Source organism: Phaenicophaeus curvirostris, chromosome 11, assembly GCF_032191515.1.
Source record: "Phaenicophaeus curvirostris isolate KB17595 chromosome 11, BPBGC_Pcur_1.0, whole genome shotgun sequence".
Classification (NCBI taxonomy): domain Eukaryota; kingdom Metazoa; phylum Chordata; class Aves; order Cuculiformes; family Cuculidae; genus Phaenicophaeus; species Phaenicophaeus curvirostris.
Genome location: NC_091402.1, coordinates 3,794,006 through 3,817,817, shown reverse-complemented (window position 1 = coordinate 3,817,817; position 23,812 = coordinate 3,794,006). Strand labels below are relative to the sequence as shown.

The window sequence follows — 23,812 nt, the reverse complement described above, 5'->3', positions numbered from 1 at the left end:
ATAAATGTAATGTTTCATCTAAATTATTCTAGATTAACTTTGTAATATCACCATTTTTGTAGAAGGACACAACATCCTCTTCTCCCAAGTGACAGGGGACAGGACGAGAGGGAATGGCCTCAAGCTCCACCAGGGGAGGTTCAGGCTTGACAGCAGGAAAAAATTTTTCACGGAAAGGGTCATTGGGCACTGGCAGAGGCTGCCCAGGGAGGGGGTTGAGTCACCTTCCCTGAAGGTGTTTAAGGGATGGGTGGGTGAGGTGCTGAGGGACATGGTTTAGTGACTGACAGGAATGGTTGGACTCGATGATCCAATGGGTCTCTTCCAACCTGGTGATTCTGTGATTCTGTGAACAAACTGCAGAAATGCTGACAGGAAATGATTGCAAATACGTTTCTATATTTTAAAGGACATTACCACGTATGTAGTCACAGAAAGAGTTCAAAAAGCCTGATGGTGACAGCATATCTTTCCCTTGTATCTATTTTACTGCCCCTTTACTACTGACTGAGAAATCCTGTAATTACACAGAGCAGAAGCTACTAACTTCCCTCTGGAAAGACACATTGCTAGCTCAGAGTGACTGCTACACATGCACTAGTGTCCCCAAATGGGATCATGCCTTAGAAAGTCTGGGTACATCAATATAAACATCAGGACAGTGAGAGCTGGGCAGCCAACAACCGAAAACTATGCAGCAAAGCGACTGTGTCAAAGTTTAAGGCAATGCACTTCTAGAAGTGAAGAGTTAAAACCAAGTTGCTCCCATGATGATTGTGAAAAGAGTGTCACATTAGTCTTTTTCATATAACTGATGTTGCTTTGGACTTCAATAAATAGCAAGGCAATAATTCAGCTGAGTATCAAGAAATAGTAATCAATTGAGTACTTCATATTAGAAGCAATGAATCAGCCATGAAATAATCTGTTCTCATAATGACACTCCTGAACTGAAAGACTGTAACGCTGGAAATCTGAGAGATGATTTAAGAAAAGCTGCAGGCCTTCAGCCTCTGTAGGGCAGTACAGAGCATTGCATTTTCTGCCGCACTGCGGAGATCAGAAACGCTTCTGCAAGGATAAAATCTGAAAACTCCCATGAAAGGGATCTTCAGTGCACTTAGTGCAGCTCCTTGTCTCAAGGCAGGATCAACTTTACTTGAACTGTTGCTGAAAGGTGCTTGTCTAACCTTATCTTAATATTTCCAGGGATGGCCATAACACAATCCTCCTAGGGAATGACAGTGCTGTCCTCACCTCACAGGTACAATGTTATTTTGCAAGATAATCTCTTTGCTCCTGTTACTTTCCAGCGGCCATGCAGAATAAAGTCAGTCTCCCTCTTTGCAATGATCTCTTTTGCTCACTTTACCTTTTCTAGACCAGGTTACTGAAGTCTTCCCTAACTCCCTTCCTGACAGCAGGATGACATTTCTAGCTCATTCCCAGTTTGTGATTCACCGTAAACTTGAGGGTTTGCTTTTCAGAGCTACAGCCTAGACATTTAGCTGCCACCTCATCATCTGCTATCTCATCACAAAAAGGGAGACCCAGATATCTGTGAAAGTGCCTGTACAATTATTGATAGCCTAAAAAAACATGACGCATGTCCTTCAGATAGCAAAGATTCTGGTTGAAGCACAATCTGGGCTTATAATCAGAAATGGGAGCAGATACTTGGTTTTAGGACTATGAGTGTGATTTGATGAATTGGCAGGATGGCGCATGCTGTGGTTTCCCTCTCAAGGCTGTATGAAGATAAGGAGATGTGAAGGAAAGCAACTGACCTATACTTTTTTATGTTTTGTCTACTTCTCACTGTAATGTACATCTCGTAGTAATATGTCTTGCAGAAGGAGAAAAATATAGGTGTATGTAGCCTAGATAAACTCTACTGCCATTTAAAAGCGGCTTGATTTGACAAATTTAGATGGAATTTCAAAACAAAATAACACAGTTGAAGCTGTCTTACTTTCATATTGTTACCTACAATACTTTGGCTCACCATTTTAGTGGCAGAGCTGAAAGAATGACCCTGAAGATCTCAGATCATTTCTGTGTGCTTTGGTGACAGGAACACAACAGTTGATTTAGCTTCAACATGTGAATCAATGCTCAAAATAAATTCTCCTGCAAGCTGGTGGACTGTAAGAACACTGCCTTGGGATTCTCATGTTTTGCTCTACGTTTGCTGTGTACCCTTACAACCATCACTGCTGCCCCCGTGCCACACGAGTCCACTAAACGTAGTGGACAGGTTTGGTTGCACTCGGTCTCAAAGGTCTTTTTCCAATCAAACAACTCTATGATTCTATGTCTGTAAAATGGGAACAAGGGATAAAATACCTCATAAAGAGAGATGCATTTTTACAACTTGTTAATGACTTCACTGATCTCTCTTCTTAAAATCAGACTGAATCCTTTGAGAGGCTGTTGCCCTGGAGCCACAACATCTCGATCTTCATTCCTCGATAGTGGCACATCACAATGTGACCTGAAACCAAGGAAAAGTGGTTGTATCACAGTTGCAGGTACGTTTATAAAGCTGATGAGCAAAGCTCAAGCTGGTTACGAGCCCATTGTTTGTGAATAGAGAGGGGAGTTGTGCACTGGGTGCAGGTTTGGGTGCCACGGTAGAAAAAGGATATAAAGCTACTGGAAAGTGTCCAGAGGAGGACATGGAGTTGGTGAAGGTTTTAGAGAAGCCATATGAGGAGCGGCCAAAGTCACTGGGTCTGTTCAGCCTGGAGAAAACTGAGGGGAGACCTCATTGTGGGCTGCAGCTTCCACACAAGAGGAGGAGCAGGTGCTGAGCTCTCTGACCAGAAGGAATGGCAGGAAGATGATCCAGGGGGGTATTAGGCTGGGCATTAGGAAACGGTTCTTCACCCAGAGGGTGGTGGAGCAATGGAACAGGTCCAAGGGAAGCAGTCATGGCACCAAGCCTGATGATATTCCAGAAGCCTTTGGCCAATGCCCTCAGACATGTGGTGTGAGTGTTGGGGTCTCCTGCGCAGGGACAGGAGATGGACTCGATCCTTGTGGGTCCCTTCCAGCTTGAGACATTCTATAGTTCTAGAACATTTTATTTAGGCTTACTCATTTTTTTTAATGGCACACCGCATGCTCCTGCACTCAGCTCAGCCACATCGTCACCAGAGCTGCTGGTAACAGGCTGCGCGAGCCACCCTGCACTACAATACAGCTTGGGGGACAGTGTGGTTGAGAGCAGCCCTGCAGAGAAGGACTCAGGGATGCTGAGAAGCTCAACATGAGCCGTCAACGTGCACTCCTGGCCCAGAATTCAACCGTGTCCTGGGCTGCATCCAAAGAAGCGTGAGCAGCAGGGTGAGGGAGGGGATTCTGCCCCTCTGCTCTACTCTGGTGAGACCTCATCTGGAGCCCTGCGTCCAATTCTGGAGTCCTCAGCACAGGAAGGACATGGAGCTGTTGGGAGCGAGTCCAGAGGAGCCCACGGAGATGATCTGAGGGCTGGAGCACCTCCTGTAGGGGGACAGGCTGAGAGTTGGGGTTGCTCACCCTGGGGAAGAGAAGGCTGCGGGGAGACCTTAGAGCAGCTTCCAGTACTGCATGGAGCTCCAGGGAAGTGGGGAGGGGCTCTGGATCAGGGAGGGCAGGGATAGGACGAAGGGGAATGGTTTCCAGCTGAAAGAGGGGGGGCTGAGGCGAGATCTTGGGAAGAAACGTCTCCCTGCCCAGGAGGCGGGGCGGGCCCAGGAGGGGGCGGGGCGGTTGGTTAGTAGGCCGGGGGGCGCGGTCACGAGGGGAGGGGGCGTGGTCAGTCGAGGGGCGGAGATTAACTGGAAGAAGGGGGTTTTTTTCACGGAAAGGGTCATTGGGGACTGGCAGAGGCTGCCCAGGGAGGGGGTTGAGTCCCCTTCCCTGGAGGGGTTTAAGGGAGGGGTGGACGAGGTGCTGAGGGACACAGTTCAGTGTTTGATAGGAATGGCTGGACTCGATGACCCGGTGGGTCTCTTCCAACCTGGTGATTCTCTGGTTCTATGAAGGGGGCGTGGTCGCACGGTCGTGGGCGTGGCCAGCCGCATGGGGGCGTGGTCAGAGGGACGGGCGGGCCCGGAGGGGGCGTGGTCACGTGAGGAGGCGGGCCGGGCGGCCATGGCGGTGCGAGCTCTTCTTGTGGCGGTGAGGGCGGAGTGGGTCTCGTGTCCCCCGTCCCGGTGTCCCACGGGGCCCGTGTTTCCCCCCCTCCCCTGTATCCCGGTGTCCCAGCAGAGCCCGTGGCCCCCCCGCCTCCGTGTCCCGGTGACCCACAGGGCCCGTATCCCCCCCTCTCCGCTGTATCCCGATGTTCCAGCGGAGCCCGTGTCCCTCCCGGTGTCCCACGGGGCCTGTGTTTCCCCCCTCTCCGCTGTATCCCGCTGCTCCAGCGGAGCCCGTGTTCCCCGCCTCTGTGTCCCTTACGCGTCCCGGTGTCCCACGGGGCCCATGTTTCCCCCTCTCTATGTCCCGGTGCCCCGTGGGGCCCATGTTTTCCCCCTCCCCCGCCCCCTGTATCCCGCTGTTCCGAGAGCCCGTGTCCCCTCCTCCGTGTCCCCTCCCCGTCCCGGTGTCCCACGGGGCCTGCCCTCCCCCACACGCCGGTCCCTCGGGCGGTTTGCCGGGGATCAGATCCCGGTTTCCCGAAGGGAAGCCTCCCCATCTTCTGCTGCTCCTCATGCCTTTGCCCTTCGGTATCCAAACCAGCGGGTCTTGAGACACCCGCGGGCTGTAATTTGTGCTTATTCTCTGCTCTCTGCTCCGCTCTCCTGTTCCTGCAGGGTTCCCAGCAGCCGGTGTCCTGGCTTTCCATCCCTGCGGTGCCTGAGAGGAAGAGGCTGATGGATCACGGCAGCGAGCCCCTGCTTGCCGCCCGTCTGCTATGATAGTTACAGAGTTAAACCTGGATTGCGCTCTAGGATTTAGTGGTAATTTCTTGTTGGGAAGGGAATATTGCCGTAAGGTGTAAAAATAGTTGAGCTCTAACTCCGAAACACTAAATCTTTTTATTTCCACTGTTTAGGAGGAAACATTTATATTAGGAAATGGCTGAAGCAGTTTTTCATCCCCCGAGAAGGAAAAGAAGGGTTTTTGAGTCGTATGAGTCTCCCTTTCCTGTGGATGTAGGTGGGAAGGATTTCAGAATATGCCAAGCCGAAATCATTAACAACAATGTCATTGTGAGGAACCCTGAAGACATTGAACAGCTTTATAACAAGGTGCTGTACCCTGTTCATGCAGGACTTTTAGTGGTTTAGACATAGGTAGACATAATACTTACGAAAATCTTCCTGCCTTTATGTTTTCCTTTCCCTGTAGCCTCTAGTAACTTTCCATATCCTTCCTCTCCTCAAATCAGTACAAAATGTTTATTCTGTATCAGATCTGGAAAGTATTTAATTCTCATCCCAGCAAGTAAATTTCAAAATGAAGTGATGTGGTGAGCTAAAAGAAGCAGATACAAAGGCTTCATGTTTGTTCTGTTTATTTCCTCTTGTAAAACTTCATGCAACCTCGCCAAAGCTCTTCCTTTTTAAAACTCAGAAAGTTTGAACATTAATGTTTTTGAAAGCCTTGTATAATTCTTTTTAACATCAGAGCGATTCCTTCCTGAGTAGAATAAGCTACATTAGGCCTCTTATGTCAAGTACCATTTCACCCCTGTGGTTGTGTAGTAGCTTTATCCCTCTACCTGTTTTCTATCGTGTTGTGACAGTGTTGATACTCAGGTGTTTTCTTCTGCATCTGCTTTCAAAAGTCTGGTTGGAGATGCCAAATGACAGATGTTTAGAATTGAAGACAAAGACCCAGCACTTCCACTAGTGAAATCTTTGAGTGCTCCAGTGTTTAATATTGCACTGGTTATTAGAGGCTAAGCAACAAGCTGTAGGCAAAGCTGAAATGCTGCAGAGTTTCAGTTATTTTTTTCCTGCTAGTCTTGGCAGTAAACATTTTATATTTTGCAAGAAGTTCATTTTTGTCTGATGCTATAATAAGGATTTTTCGCTTTTCTTTGAAGGGCTATTTTGGAAAAGGTATCCTTTCGAGAAGCCGGCCACTGTATAGCATTTCGGATCCTTCACTGGTTGCTAAGTGGCAAGGTAAATTGTGCCAGTTTATACTTACTTCGCTATTCTAACAATGCTTCTCACTTCACTTATTGAAGATATGTGTTTATAAATTACATACAGAAAAATAATCTCCCTGCTAGGTCAGATCAAGGATGTCTCTCTCCCTATACTGGGTGGTAGACTGTGCAACATGCCTAGGAAAAGTACAAGAACAGGAAACAAATGTCAGTGACTCCTTAGTGCACGCTCCTAGCCTTCCCTGATAAGTTGCTTAGGAATTCTGTAAATGAAGGTATCATCCTTGGGCTTTTCTTCACATAACTGACCCATTTTTCTTGATTTTAATCTGTAGATTAAGTGTCCATGAAATCCTGAGGCAAGGGTACGTGAAGTTTTCGGTCTGCTCATAGCCAATCGTATCTGCTCTGCTCTTGGTTGCTTATAGAAAGGCTCTCATTCTTTACTCATCTTTTCCCTGACAGTTAAGTCTCAATAGAAATCACTGGATTTTATATCCCTCTGTAACTGTCTTTATTCAGGCAGGGGGAAAGTAGTGCATTTAGTTGTTCCTCTTGCGCAGGCTGTTACCTCTATACCGATTCTAGTTCTGCTGTGTCCAGGTCAGACCAAAATGGCAGAGCATTGAAAAGGGAGGTAACTACTAGGCTGCAGATTACCCCAGTGATCAAAATCCCATGAAAACATTTTTATCTTGATTAAAAAAATGTACGTTTTTTTCTTCATACAGGTGCTAATATAAACATGCCTATAATTACATCTAAAAAGTAAGTTAATTTACATTAATCTATTTTGGTTTTTTTTTAGGAAACAGATTTTATCTTACTGCTTTTCAGATTGTTGGCTGTATAAATGATGACAACAACTTGCTTTCTCATATTTTGTTTCATTTATGAATCACATAAGAAAAACTGGAAATAGAGTAGCTGATATTCAGCATGGTTTTTCCTGTAAGCTTGCAGGTATTAGTTACTGGATGGAAGCCAGGATCGAGTGCATGCATAGTAGCATGAGTATTTAATTCATAATAATGTCAAGCATAATAAACTTATGTCTGAACTGAGGAGGAGAAAGAGAAGTTTCCAGGTTGTGCTATTTAAAATCCATTTCTTCATTGAATTTACTAGTGTGAGCTGAAGCAGCTCTTGAACTTTTATAATACATAAACGTATGACTTTGTTTTATTTTTGAAGCCTCTGTCAACATTTCTGTTTGTACGCTCAACAAAGCAGGGTGTTGGAGCACATATTTCTTTTGTTCTGCTTAAGTAGTATATGAACTAACTTAAGAGTGTGCAAGTTAGCTACTCTTTTTGCTTTGATACTGGACTTCAGTTAAGACAAACAGTATGAAATTACTACTATTGCTACTAGAGTTACTGCTGCTTGCAGAAGCACTCATCATAGAATTAAATAATTGATGATCTTAGAGGTCTTTTCCAACCTTAACAAGTCCAACCATCAACACAGTACCAACGTGCCTACTAAACTATTCTTATTAGTCGACTTTGGCTGTTTTACGTGCCAGCAAATGCAGCTGAGCATCAGTGAAAGTGTAATCATATTGGTGCAGGAAATGCATTGTAATCTGTCTCAGTCGCAATCTGTAAGTGCAAATCATACGGTATAAATCATAGGACAAAGAGGAGTCTGTTTTTCTATAACAAAAGGTACAGCACTGAATTATGTAGGTTTTTTTATGAGACATTCTGCACTGACACATTAAATTTGCATTTAATTGTCTTTGTAGTTCTTCATTACATTCATGGTCTGTAACTGCTGTGTTAGGATTTTGGTTTGGGAAATAAAGAATATTACGCCAGAGTTGTCCAAGTTTGAATAAGGACAACTGCACTCAGCTGCCTGTAACACTCACAGAATCAAAAGTAATGTCTTCAAGTGGATACTGATGCTATCTTCCAAGGAGAAACAAAACACAAACTGAAAAATATTAGAAATATTTACGGCTTTTGGCTGTTATCTCACTGATAGAATTATTGTTTTTTCTCAGGGATGGGAGGGTTTTGGTTAAAATTTAAGGTACTTTCTGCTTAAGATTTTTACACTGATGTTTTTTCTGGGCTGTCGTTGCTGCTTCAAGACAGTTAAAACAGAGTTTTGAAGATACTTTCCTCAGCAGTTAGCTGTATAATAGCTGAAGTGTGCGAGTGCTCTATATGGAAAGTTTTATTGTGTCTTTTAATCGTGTAGGCTCTGATACCAAGACATTTTTGCAGGGAATTCAGGCTTAAGGCTTCCATGGGAGAAGGGAGTTTTTGCCTGCTGAAGTTCTTGCTTCTTGAAGCTGCATAGCAGTAGTCCTCCTTGCGTTCTTGAGCAATGTTTGGTAACAGTGTTGCCGCAGAAATTTAAAAGGCAAAACAAAGCCAGAGAAGGCAGCAGAGTCTTGATGTTCCATAACGTCTGCAGCTTCCTGGAGATCTCCTACATTGTGTGGGCTGGGTGGGGGCATTCAGATTTTTGTGATCTGTGCTGAATCTTTGTCTTTTTATGATACTAATTAAAAGGATGTGATAATCTAGAACTTCTCATGTATTCTACCTGTTTACTAGGTACCAGTACCATGTTCAGTGGGCTAAAAGTATTTTGCAAGAGCAAGGATTGGATGACAGCTCAGTTACCAAAATTCTTGAAAATATCACGAAGCCTCTTGAGCTGCCAGTCTTGGAAGAGGATGGAGCTGAACAAACCAGTAATAGCTACAACAAAATGGTCCCAGATACAGAAAATACAGAACTTTCCAGGCCATCTTCTGCAGATAGTGGAAGTGTAGTAGCCCTCAGCCCTGAGAATCAGAATGGAGGCCAAAAGAAAGCCCGACTGGAAGGAGATCCAGCATTCGATCCTGTGCCTGTAGGTGGCTCTAAAGAACAGGAACAAGGTAACTTGAAAGAAAAGGCTGAAACATCCTGCCAGAAGCATGGTTTTCTCGTGCATGGCAGCTGCAAGTCTAAGGAGGGTGCCAAGCAAAGATCTCGTGAGATGACTATGTCAAAAGAATGTGCTCCAGAGTTTGTATTGGTGCAAGAGGAAGAAGAAGATAGCTCATGTGTTGAAGATGGCTCTGCTGAGGCACAAAGAAATGTAAGGAAGAAGAGTATCCTGATCTTTTAGAAAAACCGTATCAGTGCTATTTTCAGAATTATTTTTTCCAGTTTAAAGTTTTTGTAATGTGGTAAATTTTTCTTGTAGCTTGTCAAGAAGGAAAAGCTAGTATGCAGAAGAAATCCATTTAGGATTTTTGAGTACTTACAGCTCAGCTTGGAAGAGGTATGTTTCAAGTACAAGTTGGTTTACTTTTAATCTGAAAAGTAAACATTAATCTATGTTACAATGTAATTCAATGTCCATTTCTGAAGTAGAGCATTCGCCTCAATCTCTTACATATTTGGATTGGTTTAGACATCAAAATTATTTTTATAACCTGTGATATGGATAAAAAAAAAGGTAGGATCCAATCCCATTCACTTTAGAGGAATAATTCCACTGACAAAGAGACCGGTGGTAGGAGTTAAGTGTAGAAATATCAGAAAAATAACATTTATATAAATCTTGCTTCAATTTTGCTACTTCTAAATACACTCACATGTGTGAGCTTTGACATGGTGCCTTCAGGAGCCCACTGCACAGCCACAGATTTTCTGTAGTGCTGTCTCTGTTGAAATGTAAGGGTCATGAAGGCAGATCTCAAAAGAAACTTTGAGGCACCTTGTTTGTCTGGATGACATTAGGATTCTTGTATAAAATTAATTTGAGCCTTTGTTCTTGCATGGAACATAAACTACAACAAGAACCTAGCTAATGGTTGAACTTACTCTGTTTACTTTTTTTCAGGCTTTCTTTTTGGTGTACGCTCTAGGATGTTTAAGTATTTATTATGGTGAGGTAAGAAATCGGATTAATTTTGGATTGTGGGGATACCATTAGTTTAGAGACGGTTTGTTCTGAAATTTTTACCTACTGTGGCATTACTTTATGCTACCAGTTATGAAGGAAGAAATACCGAACTGAGTGACCGGAAAGTTTTCCTTATAAGTAATGATATTTCCGTTAATGAAATACTGGTCTGGAAGTTTGATGTTTACCAAGGCAGATGTAGTTAAATGTAATTTTTCTGTAGAGAAAGGTTTCTCGTTGTAAGTTTGGTAGGAAATGTGGGAAAAGCAGGTATGGGAGGAATAATATCATAAAATCATAGAAAGGTTTGTGTTGGAAGAGACATCAAAGCCCATCCAGTTCCACTCCCTGCCACGGGCAGGGACACCTCCCACTGGATCTGGTTGCTTCAAGCCACATCCAACCTGGCCTTGAACATCTCCAGGGATGGGGCAGCCACCACTGCTCTGGGCAACGTGGGCCAGGGCCTCATCACCCTCACAGCAAAACATTTCTTCCTAAAATCTCATTTCAACTCTGTTATGCTCTACTACACACTGTATTCTGTATCTGCTGTAATATTAATACGTTCACATTAAATGCCTTTGGTTGTGCTTTTTCAGGAGCCCTTAACTATTTTGAAGCTGTGGGAATTCTTCAGTGAAGTGAAGCCCGATTTTAAAACGACTTACATGGCATATCACTACTTCCGCAGTAAGGGTTGGGTCCCCAAAGTCGGGCTGAAGTATGGAACTGATCTCTGTAAGTAGCTGCCTTAAAAAAATGGGATAATTTGCAACTGAATTCTTTCCAGGCAGTGCAAACTCCAGTGCCAGGGATGAGTTCAGTCACGGGAGAGAAGGCTTTGCTACTTGGAGCTGGCAAAAGACCCCTTTGGCTAGAGCAGGTTAGCAATAAAGGTATGAGAGTGGAGTATAACATCGCGAATCCACTAGCTAAGGAGATAACTCAAAAGGCCTGTTGTTTTGCTTTGTGGGCTTAATAACTAATGCAGGATTATACTGAAATTCCTTTCCCAAGTGTCTCTACCCCCTCTAAACACATCTTCTGCAGTAGTGACATGACAGTCTCTAGAACAGGGGGTTTGCCTCTAGAGCCCAGTTCATATCAAAATCCACGCATCTCACCATTTAATGGAAGCTGGAGTTGTGCTGAACTTACTGCCGAGATTGTTTCTCTGTATGTGCTTTTGAGGGGAGGTTGGAAAAGGACCTGCTGTTCGTTGATGGTGCGGGTTTTTAATCCTACAGAAATAATCAGTAGTGTCCATAATCCCTCACTAAGTAATTAAAGAACCACATTCAGCTCATGTCAACATAAACAGTACAGTAATGCCTGTTTTTGCAGTAAGATGTGCATAAAGGGAGATAATTTTTAACATATGCATACAAACCAGCAGGTGTTTAATACTGCTGAAGCAGTTTTGCAGTTGTGGGGTTTATGTATTTGAGTTTAAGGTTGTACAGAGCCAGTCCTGTAGATCAGTGTGACGGTTTGGCTGAATCCAGCATTGCTGTTCTACAACCCGGGGTTGTAGATGGGGTTTTGCTGCTGAAACTGATACTAGTTTGTTCACCATTCATTTGTGTTCTGGCCTTAATTTGTTGCTTGGCATGTCACTGCCTTTGGATTTGTGCCAGACAAAGGAAGTGGATTGATTTAAGGCTGGTGGGAGTTCTGCCTTACTGCTGAGTTCTTCTAGCTTCCTGTTCTTTGGCAGCACCTTCTTAGAGTTTATATTGTTACAATGGCTTATAACGGGTAGTTTACAAATCATGGTTGTCACTGGAATGCAGTGCTGCTTTTCCTTTTCCTGCCAGGGCCTGCGCTAGCCACCCATAAAAGAAAACCTGTGCGAGTTAAAGGAAGCCCCCTCTTACAAATTCATAACAAAGGGGCAAGAGGAAGTGTGACTATTTAGCCAAGTTACAGCAGTCCAGCTGCAAGTTTTTTGTACTCTTGGATAGAGAAGGAACTTTGAGTGGGGCTGGCGGGCAGTATGTAAGAACTTCTGCCATTTGTCTCTCCGAAAATTTGTGGAAATGGCTTGCTTAGAACAGAAACATGGTGGCTTACTGTGGCCTTTCACTTGTACTCCAGTGGCTCAGCTTCTGCTGCGAATATGGTGTTAAAAGCATGACTCTGTTGCAAAAAAATTCCATCCCAGACTTTTTCCCCAGCAGTTGCTAACTGTCCTTTAGCTCTTTACCTGCCGCTTCCCTGCCCTGAGTCACTGTGCTGTTCCCAGGGCATTTTTGTCTCTTCTCCTCTATCCACTTACTGGGACAACTTTAATTTTGAGCACAATTCAAAGGGGTTGAAGTTCTGTTTCATGTAATTAGAATTGGCAAAACATTTAACAATATTTATGGACCCAGGTATTAAACTCCTATGGAAACTCTGAGATTATCTAACTGAGGTGTTTCTCTTTCATTTCAGTGCTGTATCGAAAAGGGCCCCCCTTCTATCATGCAAGGTTTGAAGCTCATGTTTCCATCTCATTTGCAAAATAGGAAATTTCTCTCACACAGATTTAGTATTTTCACTGGTTAGGCACATATTCGTCACTCAAAATACTTTGCCAGGTACATTCATAGTGGGAATGGGGAAGTCCTTTTAGCAGAGGTACTAAATAACACATTTTTATTTAATTCATATAACAGAAGTAAGACATTAAAAATTGAAAGTTGCAATGACGTGTTTGGCACTCATATGATGAATGCGCTCAGGAAGGTCATACTGAAGGTAATACTGACTGCTAAAAATATATGATATGGATTACGTATGTAATTTGGGAGAAAAAGCTTTTAAGGGATGGTAATTGTCTTTATTTGTTAGTTAGTCAGGTTGAATTCCTAGTTAATAAATTGGTTGTAAACGTCAGATTGTCATTTGTAACAGAATGCTGCAAACATCAGCAGAAGGGTGGGGAGGGAAAGTGCCAGTAAGCATATTCACGACAATCTTTTCCTCCTCTTTGCCTGGTAGAAAAAGACTCGAGTTTCACAACTTTGTTACTGCATGGTAGCATATTTAACACCAGTTTTTAGACTCTAAGTTTCACAATCTTCCTAAAATGGTAATTTTCTTTCTTTGAATTGTCCCATCTGCTTTGTTTTCCAGTTACTCTGTTATTGCTGAATTAGTTGATGATAACTTTGAAGGTTCCCTTCGCAGACCACTCAGCTGGATGTCCTTGGCTGGGTTGAACAGAACAACGGCTAATGCTTCTAAGGTAAGTGTAAAATGCTAGTTTAAAAATAGCTTTAAAATGATGCGTGAGCCTAATGCAGAGGCAGGACACAGGAACAACTGCAGAGCTGTAGATAAAATGCGAAAAGTAAATTTATTTCTGCTACCTCACAAAGTGGAGGAACACCAAAACAGCACCCAGGCAGAGGAAACTCAAGCGGGAATGCAGGCACTGCAGAGCTCGGTCCTTGCTAGAAAGTGAGAAGCCCAAACCTGACGCTTTGCTTGTATTTTATCAGGGAAAGGCAGAGCAGTTTTCCACTGTGCTTGATCTTTCCCAAAGCAGGGTAGGAATCCCATGCATGTTTTCTAAGAGGACCCTGAGTTTATCACAGTCCTCTGTTACCTAAACACCATGGTTCTATTTGTCAAGCAGACAAGACTAGGCAATGATTAGTATGATTTATGTGTTTTTCTATGTCCCAGCTGCAGAGTCACTACGGTGTGTTTTACATACAGTTCCTCCTTGCCAAACTTCCATTATATTTCCACAAATCAAAAATGTACAGTTCAGTTCTAAGGAACAGGGAGTTGGAGTGAGGCTGAAAGAGAATCCTGTTTCTAGTCTGCTGAATATCATGTTGAGTTACCAGAAGGCAAACGGGAGTTTCCTTTGTCAGTATCCAGATGAATCCTAGAAGAGGCCTGTTAAAGTTCTCTAGGAACCTTATAAGTTGTGTGAGGAACAGAAAGACCTGAGGGACTCTTCTTCCTCCTTGCCACTTCGCTTTTTAAAGCCCTCTCTTTAGGGCTTTAAATCTACCGGGATTTTCTTGTGAATGGTGAAACTTGAGTTTCCACAAGTTTTTCTCTGTGATAGAGCCTCATCACCATAGAATCATGGAATGATTTGGGTTGGAAGGGACCTTAAAGATCATCCAGTTTCAGCCACCCTGCCATGGACAAGGACACCTCCTACTGGATCAGGCTGCTCAAGTTCCAATTCTAGTTTATCTCGTAGCAGCATTATGCTTTGATAAGGAAAATGAGATGCATATTGCATATGAGATATGCATATCCCCAGCTTACTCTGCAGAAGACATCTTGTAGGAAACTCAGTACCTGCATTTCTAGTTAATCTAAAGCTTGTACAGAGGGAAATCGGTTGAAATTCATTTATTTGTGTTTTCTGTTTACCAACAGGAGCTGATGTTATGTTATTTGATTAAACCATCTGACATGACTGAAAAAGAGATGTCAACTCCAGAATGTATGAAAAGAATTAAGGTTCAGGTGCGTAATTACTGCTTCTCTCCTTTGCCTGTGTAGCTTCTCCCTGGGGCAGCTGGACAGCTAACTCTAAGAGCTCCCTTGAACTGTTTCTTGCTCTTTAGCATGCTTTGGTTTTTGCAGGCACAGCTGCAATAAAGTAAAGTAGATTGCTTTGTGCCCCAAAGCTGGAGAAGTGCATTACAAGCTGTTTAAAGGCTGAAGATCTAAATTTTAATGTTGCTGCTACAGTCAATGTAAGCATTTGCATGGGGAAACAGGATACCTATGGAGATTGCAAGTTTAAGATATATTCAGAAATGAAGGGAGGAAAAATGTGTGAGACCAGCTCACTTCAGGAACAAATATAGTCCTCTTCTACAATGTCGCAGTGGTCCCATAATAGAAGTTGCTTTGCTGAAGGTTTAAACCCCGTCCCTCACTGATTGGTCTTTTTTTTTCTTCCCACTTCCATAATAGTTGCTGGTTTTCATTTCAGGAACTGATTGTAGCTCGTTGGGTTTCCTCCCGTGAGCGCAGTGAGAAAGATGAATTTTGACTGCATAGGAAAAGCGTGGTTATTTGAAACCCACATCTCGGGTGTTTACCTTGATCTCATGGTGAACCATTGTGTCAGAACGATTACTGTCAACGTATTCAGTTGGTGTGTATAAATGCTATTTAAAATGAGGTATATCCTGTTAACTGGAGAGGATGTTGCATTGAAAAACATAACTGAATTATAATAATACATATGGAGGGGGGAAAAAAATTAAAGCTATATCCCAGCTCAGAATACGTGCCTGCAAATGTTTGTCTTTTTGTGTAGTGGTTCGCGATGGCACCTTTAGTATCCTGACAGGTCCAGGCACGAGTGCTGAGCATGCTCCGCCTCTTGTGGAGCCACTGAAGTCCCAAACCCGAATGTCTGCCTGAAAGCCAAAGAAATGAGGGTTCGGTTTCCTGGAAATACATCTTCAGAGTTGAACTCAGGAATTGTAAGGCTAACTTCCTCAGCACAGGGTCCTACATTTCTTCAGAAACGAGGACTTAAACTTGATAGTCCTCAGGTTTGCTGCCGGCTTTTAACCAGCAGTCGTTACAGTCACTCAAATAACCTTTTGGGATACCTGTGGTACCGTTCTTCTCCAACCAAAATCTGACTTCATCGTCTTGATGAAGTTGCACAAACTTAGCTTTGGTGGTTGCAGTATCGAGCATTGTAACACATTGCTGTTAGGTCCTGAAATTCAGTGGTTCCAACTAAAGGAACACAAGTGCTGCTCAAAATTGAGGAACTCTTCCCAGAATGTGCAAGGATTTTAATTAATTCTGGGGTCTAAGCACCTAAACACACTGAGAGGCGTTAGGGAGTGCTGTTTTGGTAAGGTGTCTTACTTCGCTGGGAGTTTGCAGCACAAGATTCCTCCTTGTAAGTGTCCCAGTCTCACCCCATAACAGCAAGATGCCCTGACCACAGGTTGATGCCCATTACTTTTGCTGAAGATGGGTTACTGTGTGGAAAATAATGCAGATTTGCTGAGCTAGTGAGAGGAAGTCAGTCTCTAGCCTGGCAAATATAGGTCTCAGTTTAATAGCTGCTTTTATCCAGCAACTACAACCGCCTGTGCTTTTTTTTTCCATAGAGCTCTCTTTATCTTGGCCTGTCATGTGTGGTAAAACACACCGCTGCGTTTTGTACAGTCAGATGTGGACAGTGCTGAGCATTTCTGCTTTGCTACACTAGGTGCCTGCTGTTCCGCCTTTGTAAGATTTAATCATCTAGATTGCAGGTTCCTAAATACTGTATTTGCTATGGCTAAGCCACATTTGGAAAACAAACCAACCCAGCAGGTAGTCGGCTCTCTTTGAAGCACAGCCAGGAGGCTTAAGTATCAAATACACTGCATTTTAAGTAGATTCAGCCATTCCACCTTACTCTTTGAACAACAGGCTTCTTTTCTTCACCCTGCTGTGAAGATTCCCCCTGCCCTGTGTTGTGAGAGAGCACATTTGCTGCAATAGTAAGTATATCATAGAATCATAGAATCACCAGGTTGGAAAAGACCCATCGGATCATCGAGTCCAACCATTCCTATCGAATACTAAACCACGTCCCTCAGCTATGTTATAGACAGTGGCAATGATGCTGTTCTGGACTTTCTTTGGGCTGTTGTCAAGTGCTATAAAGGGGCCTTTGCCTCCTGGTCAAAGAAGATTCTCCGGGGCCAGTAAAAATTCTGTCAGCTCAGGCTGTTTCCACCAAACACAAACCCACAATCTTGTTTATTTGAGCAGTTTGGATTATGAAGCCGTGCCACGAATGCAGGCAACTGCATCCAACTCAGACTGGAACATCTTCTAGTCCTTGCTTTCATTTAATCTGACTTCTACTGGAAAGGCTTAAAATGAAAATGTTAATTGCACAGTGGCTGTTCTGAGCTGGGATGTGTATGCTCGCTGGCTGAGGGAAGGTGATTTATTTCTACAAGCAGACAACTGCACTTCACGTTTCAGTACTGTGCTGCTGAGTAATGTACACCAGGTGGTTGTACCCTAGCACTGATAACTTGGGATTGTGTTTATACCGGTTAAAATACAGTACTTAAATGAAGCATGGATTCTGATTCACTCAGAAATAGCATGCCATCATAGAATCATAGAACAACCAGGTTGGAAGAGACCCACCAGATCATCGAGTCCAACCATTCCTATCAAACACTAAACCATGTCCCTTAGCACCTCGTCCACCCGTGCCTTAAACCCCTCCAGGGAAGGTGACTCAACCCCCTCCCTGGGCAGCCTGTTCCAGTGCCCAATGACCCTTTCTGTGAAAAATTTTTTCCTAATGTCCAGCCTAAACCTCCCCTGGTGGAGCTTGAGGCCATTCCCTCTTGTCCTGTCCCCTGTCACTTGGAAGAAGAGGCCAGCACCCTCCTTTCTACAACCTCCTTTCAGGTAGTTGTAGAGAGCAATGAGGTCTCCCCTCAGCCTCCTCTTCTCCAGGCTAAACAACCCCAGCTCTCTCAGCCGTTCCTCATAAGACCTGCTCTCCAGCCCCTTCACCAGCTTCGTTGCTCTTCTCTGGACTCGCTCCAGAGCCTCAACATCCTTCTTGTGGTGAGGGCCCCAGAACTGAACACAGGATTCGAGGAGCGGTCTCACCAGTGCCGAGTACAGAGGGAGAATAATCTCCCTGGCCCTGCTGGTCACGCCGTTTCTGATACAAGCCAAGATGCCATTGGCCTTCTTGGCCCCCTGGGCACACTACTGGCTCATATTCAGTCGGCTGTCAACCAACACCCCCAGGTCCCTCTCCTCCAGGCAGCTTTCTAGACAGACTTCTCCTAGTCTGTAGCACTGCACAGGGTTGTTGTGCCCCAAGTGCAGGACCCGGCCTTTGGCCTTGTTAAACCTCCTGCCGTTGGACTCAGCCCAGCGGTCCAGCCTGTTCAGATCCCTTTGCAGAGCCTCCCTACCCTCCAGCAGATCGACACTTCCACCCAGCTTAGTGTCGTCCGCAAACTTGCTAAGGGTGCATCATTTCTTTCTCTAAGTCAAATCATAGCTGAGGAATTCCAACGTGCACTAGGAGCAAGTGGATAGGTCTGCAACAGCAGCCAAACAGCACGTTTCAGGTTGGCTTTCTCTATTGGGTTGTGGTTTTTTATTGTAATATAGGAGCTGTACTTTAGAATTTAGCAAGAAGCCAAAGAACGTAGCAAGGGGAAGTGTGTAACATGGTGTATAGAGCTGGAGAGAGTCAGCGAGTCAGGGTGAGTGAGTCTGTGTATATGGCGTGTAAACCTAGGGGTAGACAGAACCCTGATCACGTATGATTACTTCTCTACCTTTGAGAAAACAGGACTTACGCCTCAACTAAAACCAGCTTGCTTTGCAGACATTACCAAAAGGAAAATAAGCTGAAATTGTTCTCTTAAACTAGAATGTAAGCAAAGTGAAATTGCACAGAATTATAGGCTGCGTAATCTTGACCTCAGCATACACTTCCATGTAATGCAGAATAGGTAAAAGTGCTGCTGGACAATCTCTTTCATGTTTTTAACTTAAATTTCGTTTTGTTAATTTTGAAAGTTGTAGTTCAGAGGTAAATGCTGAGGAGTCTGTTCCTTATTACAGTTAGGAACAGATATGGACACTAAATTGTTATAATTTGTCTTGGTTTGAGGAATAAATGTACAAAATGTGAAGAATAATTGGAAAGTATATCTTGCAGGAGGCTGGATTTATTTATTATTTATTAGTAATTAAAGAAAAACAGCTTTGCATGTGGTGAATCTGCATTAAGTCATGGATGTAGGATTTCAGTAGCGCACAAGCACAAATTCCCCTTTTTTCACTCATCAGTAAACAAACGTGACAGGAGAAGAAACATTTTGGTGTGCTACAGCTTAAGTTACCACAGTTCATTTGTTGAAACCCTTAATTACACAGCAGTTAAGATTTCTGATATGAAGTGCCTGGTCAGAACAGGGCATATAGTGAATATAAATAGGAAAACATTTTTCTGTCTGAACAGTTCCCATAGAAGTTTTCCTTTGTGTGCGTATTGTATGTCTGTCATTTCATCCAAATGCACGAGTTCAGTCTCCTGATCTTTCCATGATGAGTAATGTTAAATCTATTTTTAAATACAGTAAAGTAAAGTAGATCATGCACCTTAAACCCTGAGAATGGGAATGTGAAGACTTCCTTTTCCTACTGCGCGTTGTAGATGTTTTAACGTAGCAACTTGTCATTTTCAGCACTGCTTTTCTTCATCAGGAAGGGGTACAATGTAGAAATCGTTAGCTGTTAGCTCACGATGCACAGTAATATATTTGGAAGCTTTCTTTGTCTGTGGGATCACAAATTTCTCCGTGAATTCACTTTTACTCATTTGCTGTTTCCCTTGTGCAGTCAGTATGCTGTTAATGAATGCCAGCGCGTATGTGTAGCAGTTGTGGTCATGTTCTTCATACCTAGGAAAAACATCTTGTAAGTTAGCATTAATCCATCAGTTACTTTCACTCTTACTGAGTGAAATAAGGAAGCGTGTGCTTGCCAAGGACTATCACCACTTTCCTTTAAAGCTGGTGATTAAATATACTCTGTTGATTTCAAGTTGTGCCTTCCAGCCAGGAATGCTAGAAACTGGGAGCGTAAAAAATCCCCAAAACAAAACAGAGGGCTGCAGACTTCACAATAATAAGTTCTTATTTTTTATATTTATTTGGCTTTTCCCTTGGCACTCCTATCCTGAAAACTTCTTCCTGCGGCAGGCAGTGGTGTTAATTGTGTGCCATCACAGGCACTTCTTTCGGTGTGTCATTAACTTGGAAGAATCAAGTAAATTCTGTCACTGGTGTGTTGATGCAGTTGCTTTCATGTGCACCAGTCACCTCCCGCTGGCAGCAATTCATGCCAGTTGTGCAAAGACAGAGATGCTGAATAAAGAGGCACAGCTGTTTGAAATGTTCCTGCTTTTTATGTCTGCCCCCTGCTACCCTCACCTGGCAGCAGATGGCACCTACCTGTTCTTTTCACTGTCAGAAGGCTTCTTGGATTCTCCCAAATGTTTCTTGTTGGCCACTAACTACCTCAGTCATTTATTCCATTCCTTCACCACTCAAGAGATGCTTTTTCCATTGGCCCTGTGTGACTGCATTTCACCCAGAGCTGCTCAGAGTCCTGTTTGCATCTGCCTAATCCTCAAGTTTCTTCCGTGACTGCCTCCCCCTGTGTCAGTTCTCCCTCGTTCTTCCTAGCCCTGCAACTCATTCCTTGCCTTATCAGCCCCTCCATGGTCTGTGTGGCCCCAGGGAATCTCCTGTGAGGTTTGCCTGTCAGCCCTGGGAATTCATAGAATCGTAGTTTGGGTCAGAAGGGATCTCAAATCCCATCCAGTTCCACACCCTGCCATGGGCAGCGACACCTCCCACTGGATCATGGTGCTCAGATTAATTAAGCAGAGCAGGTAACTTCTCATTTTTATATTTATAATGCACCAAATTCTGCAATACACTTCTCATTACCAGCTGTGTCTTCCAGTTCACATCTCATTTTTGGGAAGTGTGTCTTTATAGCCCGACAAGCAAACCCAGTATCTCCCAGTCATTTGGACATTGTTGGTCCTGGCTATGGCTGCAGATCTTTGCTGCTGTTGTATTACCCTCCTTCCAGTAAATTAAAGGCCATCAGGAAAATTGGGATCAGGCTTGACCTGAACTGAAAGGAGTTGCAGGATAGTTTAGCACAGTTCACGTCCATTGGGAAAAAAGGCTGTTACCTGAACTTCTTTTAAGATGTTACATTTTCAGCAGTTTGGTGGTCTGGTACTAGTGAGATAATGTATCACCTCTGAAATGTTATAATTGAGCACATATAGAAGTACTAAAACCTGGTTCTGATTTGTCGTGGGGTTGTTTTTCATCTATATGTTTCTTCTTCATCTATATCGATGACCCCTGCATTCACCAAGTGAAACACCCCACAGAACTGTGCAGCTCAGACAGGCTGCTTGTTAAATGTACAATGAACCGTTCAAGGACCTGTGTTTCCATCATCTGGCCTGTGACAGTGCATATTCTAGCTGGGCTGTACAATTTGTAACACTGTCAGCAGGCATTAACCTCATAGAAAGCTAGAAAGAACTGAGTGTTCTCACTGGAACATACAGGTTTAGTTCAAAATATGTGGAAGCCTTACTGTATTCAGCTGTTCAAAGCAATGTTAGGAACCAGTTAGAGGAGCTGGAAATGAGCCTGTTTCCCACTTCTGATCACTAACAAAGAAATTGCCTGGCAGTAGGATTCAGGAACCTTATCAGTGGGGTCACCCTGTGAATGCAAACACACCTACAGCTGCTGAAACCTACGAGGAAGAACTCCAGAACTGCATCTGGACTTCTCCAATTTTATACTCAGCAGGGCACTTTTAAAGGCCGTGTTTCACTGCACTGGGTTCCCCCCCGCCCCAAAATTCCTTTGTTGCCGAAGAAAACTTCCCTAAAATGATCTCTTTTTTTTTTCCTTTAGAGGTTTTACATCCCAGCAGATGAGTTTGTTATGTAAACTTAAAACCATACCCTTTCTGTTGAGCAAGGCCTGTGAGTTTCAGGACAGCCTGACAGCATTGTTTAGACTGGTTTGTTAGGTCTGCGTGTTCTAATGGAGCAAGGCTCTGAGCGAACCACCACTTGAACAGCCCAATTTACCATCCCAGACTAAAAACTCCTCTTGCATCAAGCTATTAAGCTACCTACCTGTGAGGAAGCCAGGCCTCTCCCACAGAAAATTTCTCTAGGAGCTCATCCCACTGCTGAAGCAGCCCAAACATGTCTGGCTGTACTAGAGGGATACTGATGCACTGTTCCCATCCCGTTCCAGCCCTGTGAACGCCCTCTTCATTGTAGTGATACACCACACCTGGAAACAGAGCAACACACAGGCAGGAAAATAAGGAAAATTAGATCCATCGCCTTGGCTTTTGTGTTTGGTATTTTTAAGTGATGGAAGTGGCTACTAGTTTTCCCTGCTGCCTTTCCCTCTTAGCCAAGCTATTCCCTAGCTTCCCACCAGTGCCCTTCTGTGGCTGCAGAAGAGAAAAGGCAGCCCGCACTTTGTCACACTCAGTTCTCATTTTTACAGTGTAGCTTCAGATATCTTTTGATAAGGAATGCAACTTAAACTCACAAACCAGACCACTTTTTTATCAAATAAACATCTCAGGTGAGGTTCTGCTGGGTGGTCCCTGCTGTAGGAGAACCTGAGATGATTTTTAATGTGGTGTTTTTACTGTGGGGATTTTTTTTTCATGATTATAATTAGGGGCATTTCTAGAATTAGCAAAAACTTGTGTTTAAGCCAAAACTTCCTGAAACCTCTTAAAAGTAGGCTGCCTTGCTTTTGATTTCCCTGTGTTGGGAATAGCCATCACCTGTTCATTCTACGTTGAACAACTTGGCAGGAGAGGAGTGGTGCATGGCTTTGAGCAGAAGTGATGTGTGCTTGCAGCTGTGTGGTGAGAGGCATTCTTGCACCCAAAACTTTTGATCTTTGATCTCCACTCCCAGTTCCGATACCTGGAGCGCACTGAGGAAGTGCAGGCTCTCCAGCAGCAGAGCCTTGCGTATCTGGGTGTTGCAGTGGTGATTTTAGGAGGCTTAGGATGCTCACGGGTAACGCGCAGGGAACAAGAGGAATCCCGCATGGGCCTGAACAGGGCGCTCAGCCCAGACACACAGTATGGAAGCAGAGCAAGGGGGTCAGGCAGCCCTGAAGCCCTCTTTACCGTTGCTGTTGGATATTCCAACGTGGAGGTCAGACTTCCCATCGTATTCTCTGGAAGAGAAGCAGGGGAGTTGGCAGTGGGGGCAGAGGCCGTTCCTGGGAGCTGCTGCTCCTCCAGCTGCCAGGCCCCGAGTGGGGCGGGAGGTCACACTCCATGGAAAACACGGACCCAGCGTTTACGTCGCTTCCCTCAGAGAGGAGGGAAGCAGGGAGATGGGAGCAGGGAGACAGTGTTTCCCTCTCCTCAGAGGGTAGCTAAGCAAGGAGACGGTGTTTCTTTCTTTCCCTCGGTGAAGGGAAACAGGTAGATGGTGTTACTCCCCCCAGAAGATAAAGAAACAGGGAGACAGCACTTCCCTCCCCGCAGAGGGAAGGGAAACAGGGAGATGGCGTTCTCCTCCCCTCTGGGATGCAGGGAGATGGCCTTTCCCCCTCTTTGGAGGGTAGGAAAACAGGGAGACCGCATTTCCCTGCCCTTTTCTCAGAGAGGAAGGAAAGGGATATGGCGTTTCTCTCGCCTTTCCTCAGAGAAGAGAGAAAGGGGGAGGTGGCCTCAAAGGGCAGGGAAGCAGGGAGGCAGCGTTCCCCTGCCCTCCCCTCACGGAAGGAGGAAAAAGGGAGGCGACGTGTCCCTTCCCTCAGAGAAGGGAGCGGGGCCGGGGCGCCCCCCGCCCTACCCGAGGAAGGCGCCGGCCGTGGGCCGCAGGAGGAAGGCGCAGGGCTGGCGGTGGCCGTGGCGGAAGGGGCTGGGGAGGCGGCGGGGCGCGGCGAGGAGCCCGGCACGGGGCAGGGGGCGGCCGCAGGCGGGGCAGCGCTGCGGGGTCCGCCGGCAGAAGACGGCGACCCCGCAGTGCCGCACCCGCACGATACCGCCATCCGCCATGGCGCCCGCTTCTCTATGGCGGCGCTCTGCCCGCCGCCCCCCGCCTCTCTATGGCGGCATCCGGCGGCGCTCTGCCCGCCCCGCCTCTCTATGGCGGCATCCGGCGGCGCTCTGCCCGCCGCGCCCCGCCTCTCTATGGCGGCGCTCCGCCCT

General features: G+C 44.8%; 2 protein-coding genes across 4 annotated transcripts; one reads left to right on the top strand and one right to left on the bottom strand.

The window, feature by feature from the left end:
- The first annotated feature begins 4,107 nt into the window (after window positions 1–4,107).
- Window positions 4,108–15,281, top strand: TSEN2 (tRNA splicing endonuclease subunit 2). 2 transcript variants are annotated; one of them, XM_069865631.1, is made up of 13 exons: window positions 4,108–4,164; window positions 4,800–4,946; window positions 5,042–5,237; window positions 6,038–6,119; window positions 6,838–6,874; window positions 8,680–9,211; window positions 9,320–9,397; window positions 9,962–10,012; window positions 10,627–10,765; window positions 12,464–12,500; window positions 13,148–13,259; window positions 14,420–14,509; window positions 14,985–15,281. In XM_069865631.1, the coding sequence occupies exons 3-13, from the start codon at window positions 5,064–5,066 to the stop codon at window positions 15,042–15,044; spliced, it is 1,392 nt and encodes a 463-aa protein (XP_069721732.1). In that variant the 5' UTR covers window positions 4,108–4,164; window positions 4,800–4,946; window positions 5,042–5,063; the 3' UTR covers window positions 15,045–15,281. The 2 variants fall into 2 exon arrangements, with proteins under 2 accessions (XP_069721732.1, XP_069721733.1); XM_069865632.1 differs by lacking the exons at window positions 12,464–12,500; window positions 13,148–13,259; window positions 14,420–14,509; window positions 14,985–15,281 and adding an exon at window positions 10,818–11,153 and having other exon boundaries at window positions 10,627–10,717.
- Window positions 15,282–18,735: 3,454 nt separating this feature from the next.
- On the bottom strand, window positions 18,736–23,673 carry MKRN2OS (MKRN2 opposite strand). 2 transcript variants are annotated; one of them, XM_069865934.1, is made up of 4 exons: window positions 23,454–23,673; window positions 22,778–22,827; window positions 21,750–21,912; window positions 18,736–19,467 (listed from the first exon to the last, which is right to left on the bottom strand). In XM_069865934.1, the coding sequence occupies exons 1-4, from the start codon at window positions 23,657–23,659 to the stop codon at window positions 19,248–19,250; spliced, it is 639 nt and encodes a 212-aa protein (XP_069722035.1). In that variant the 5' UTR covers window positions 23,660–23,673; the 3' UTR covers window positions 18,736–19,247. The 2 variants fall into 2 exon arrangements, with proteins under 2 accessions (XP_069722035.1, XP_069722037.1); XM_069865936.1 differs by lacking the exon at window positions 22,778–22,827 and having other exon boundaries at window positions 18,737–19,467.
- Window positions 23,674–23,812: the final 139 nt, after the last annotated feature.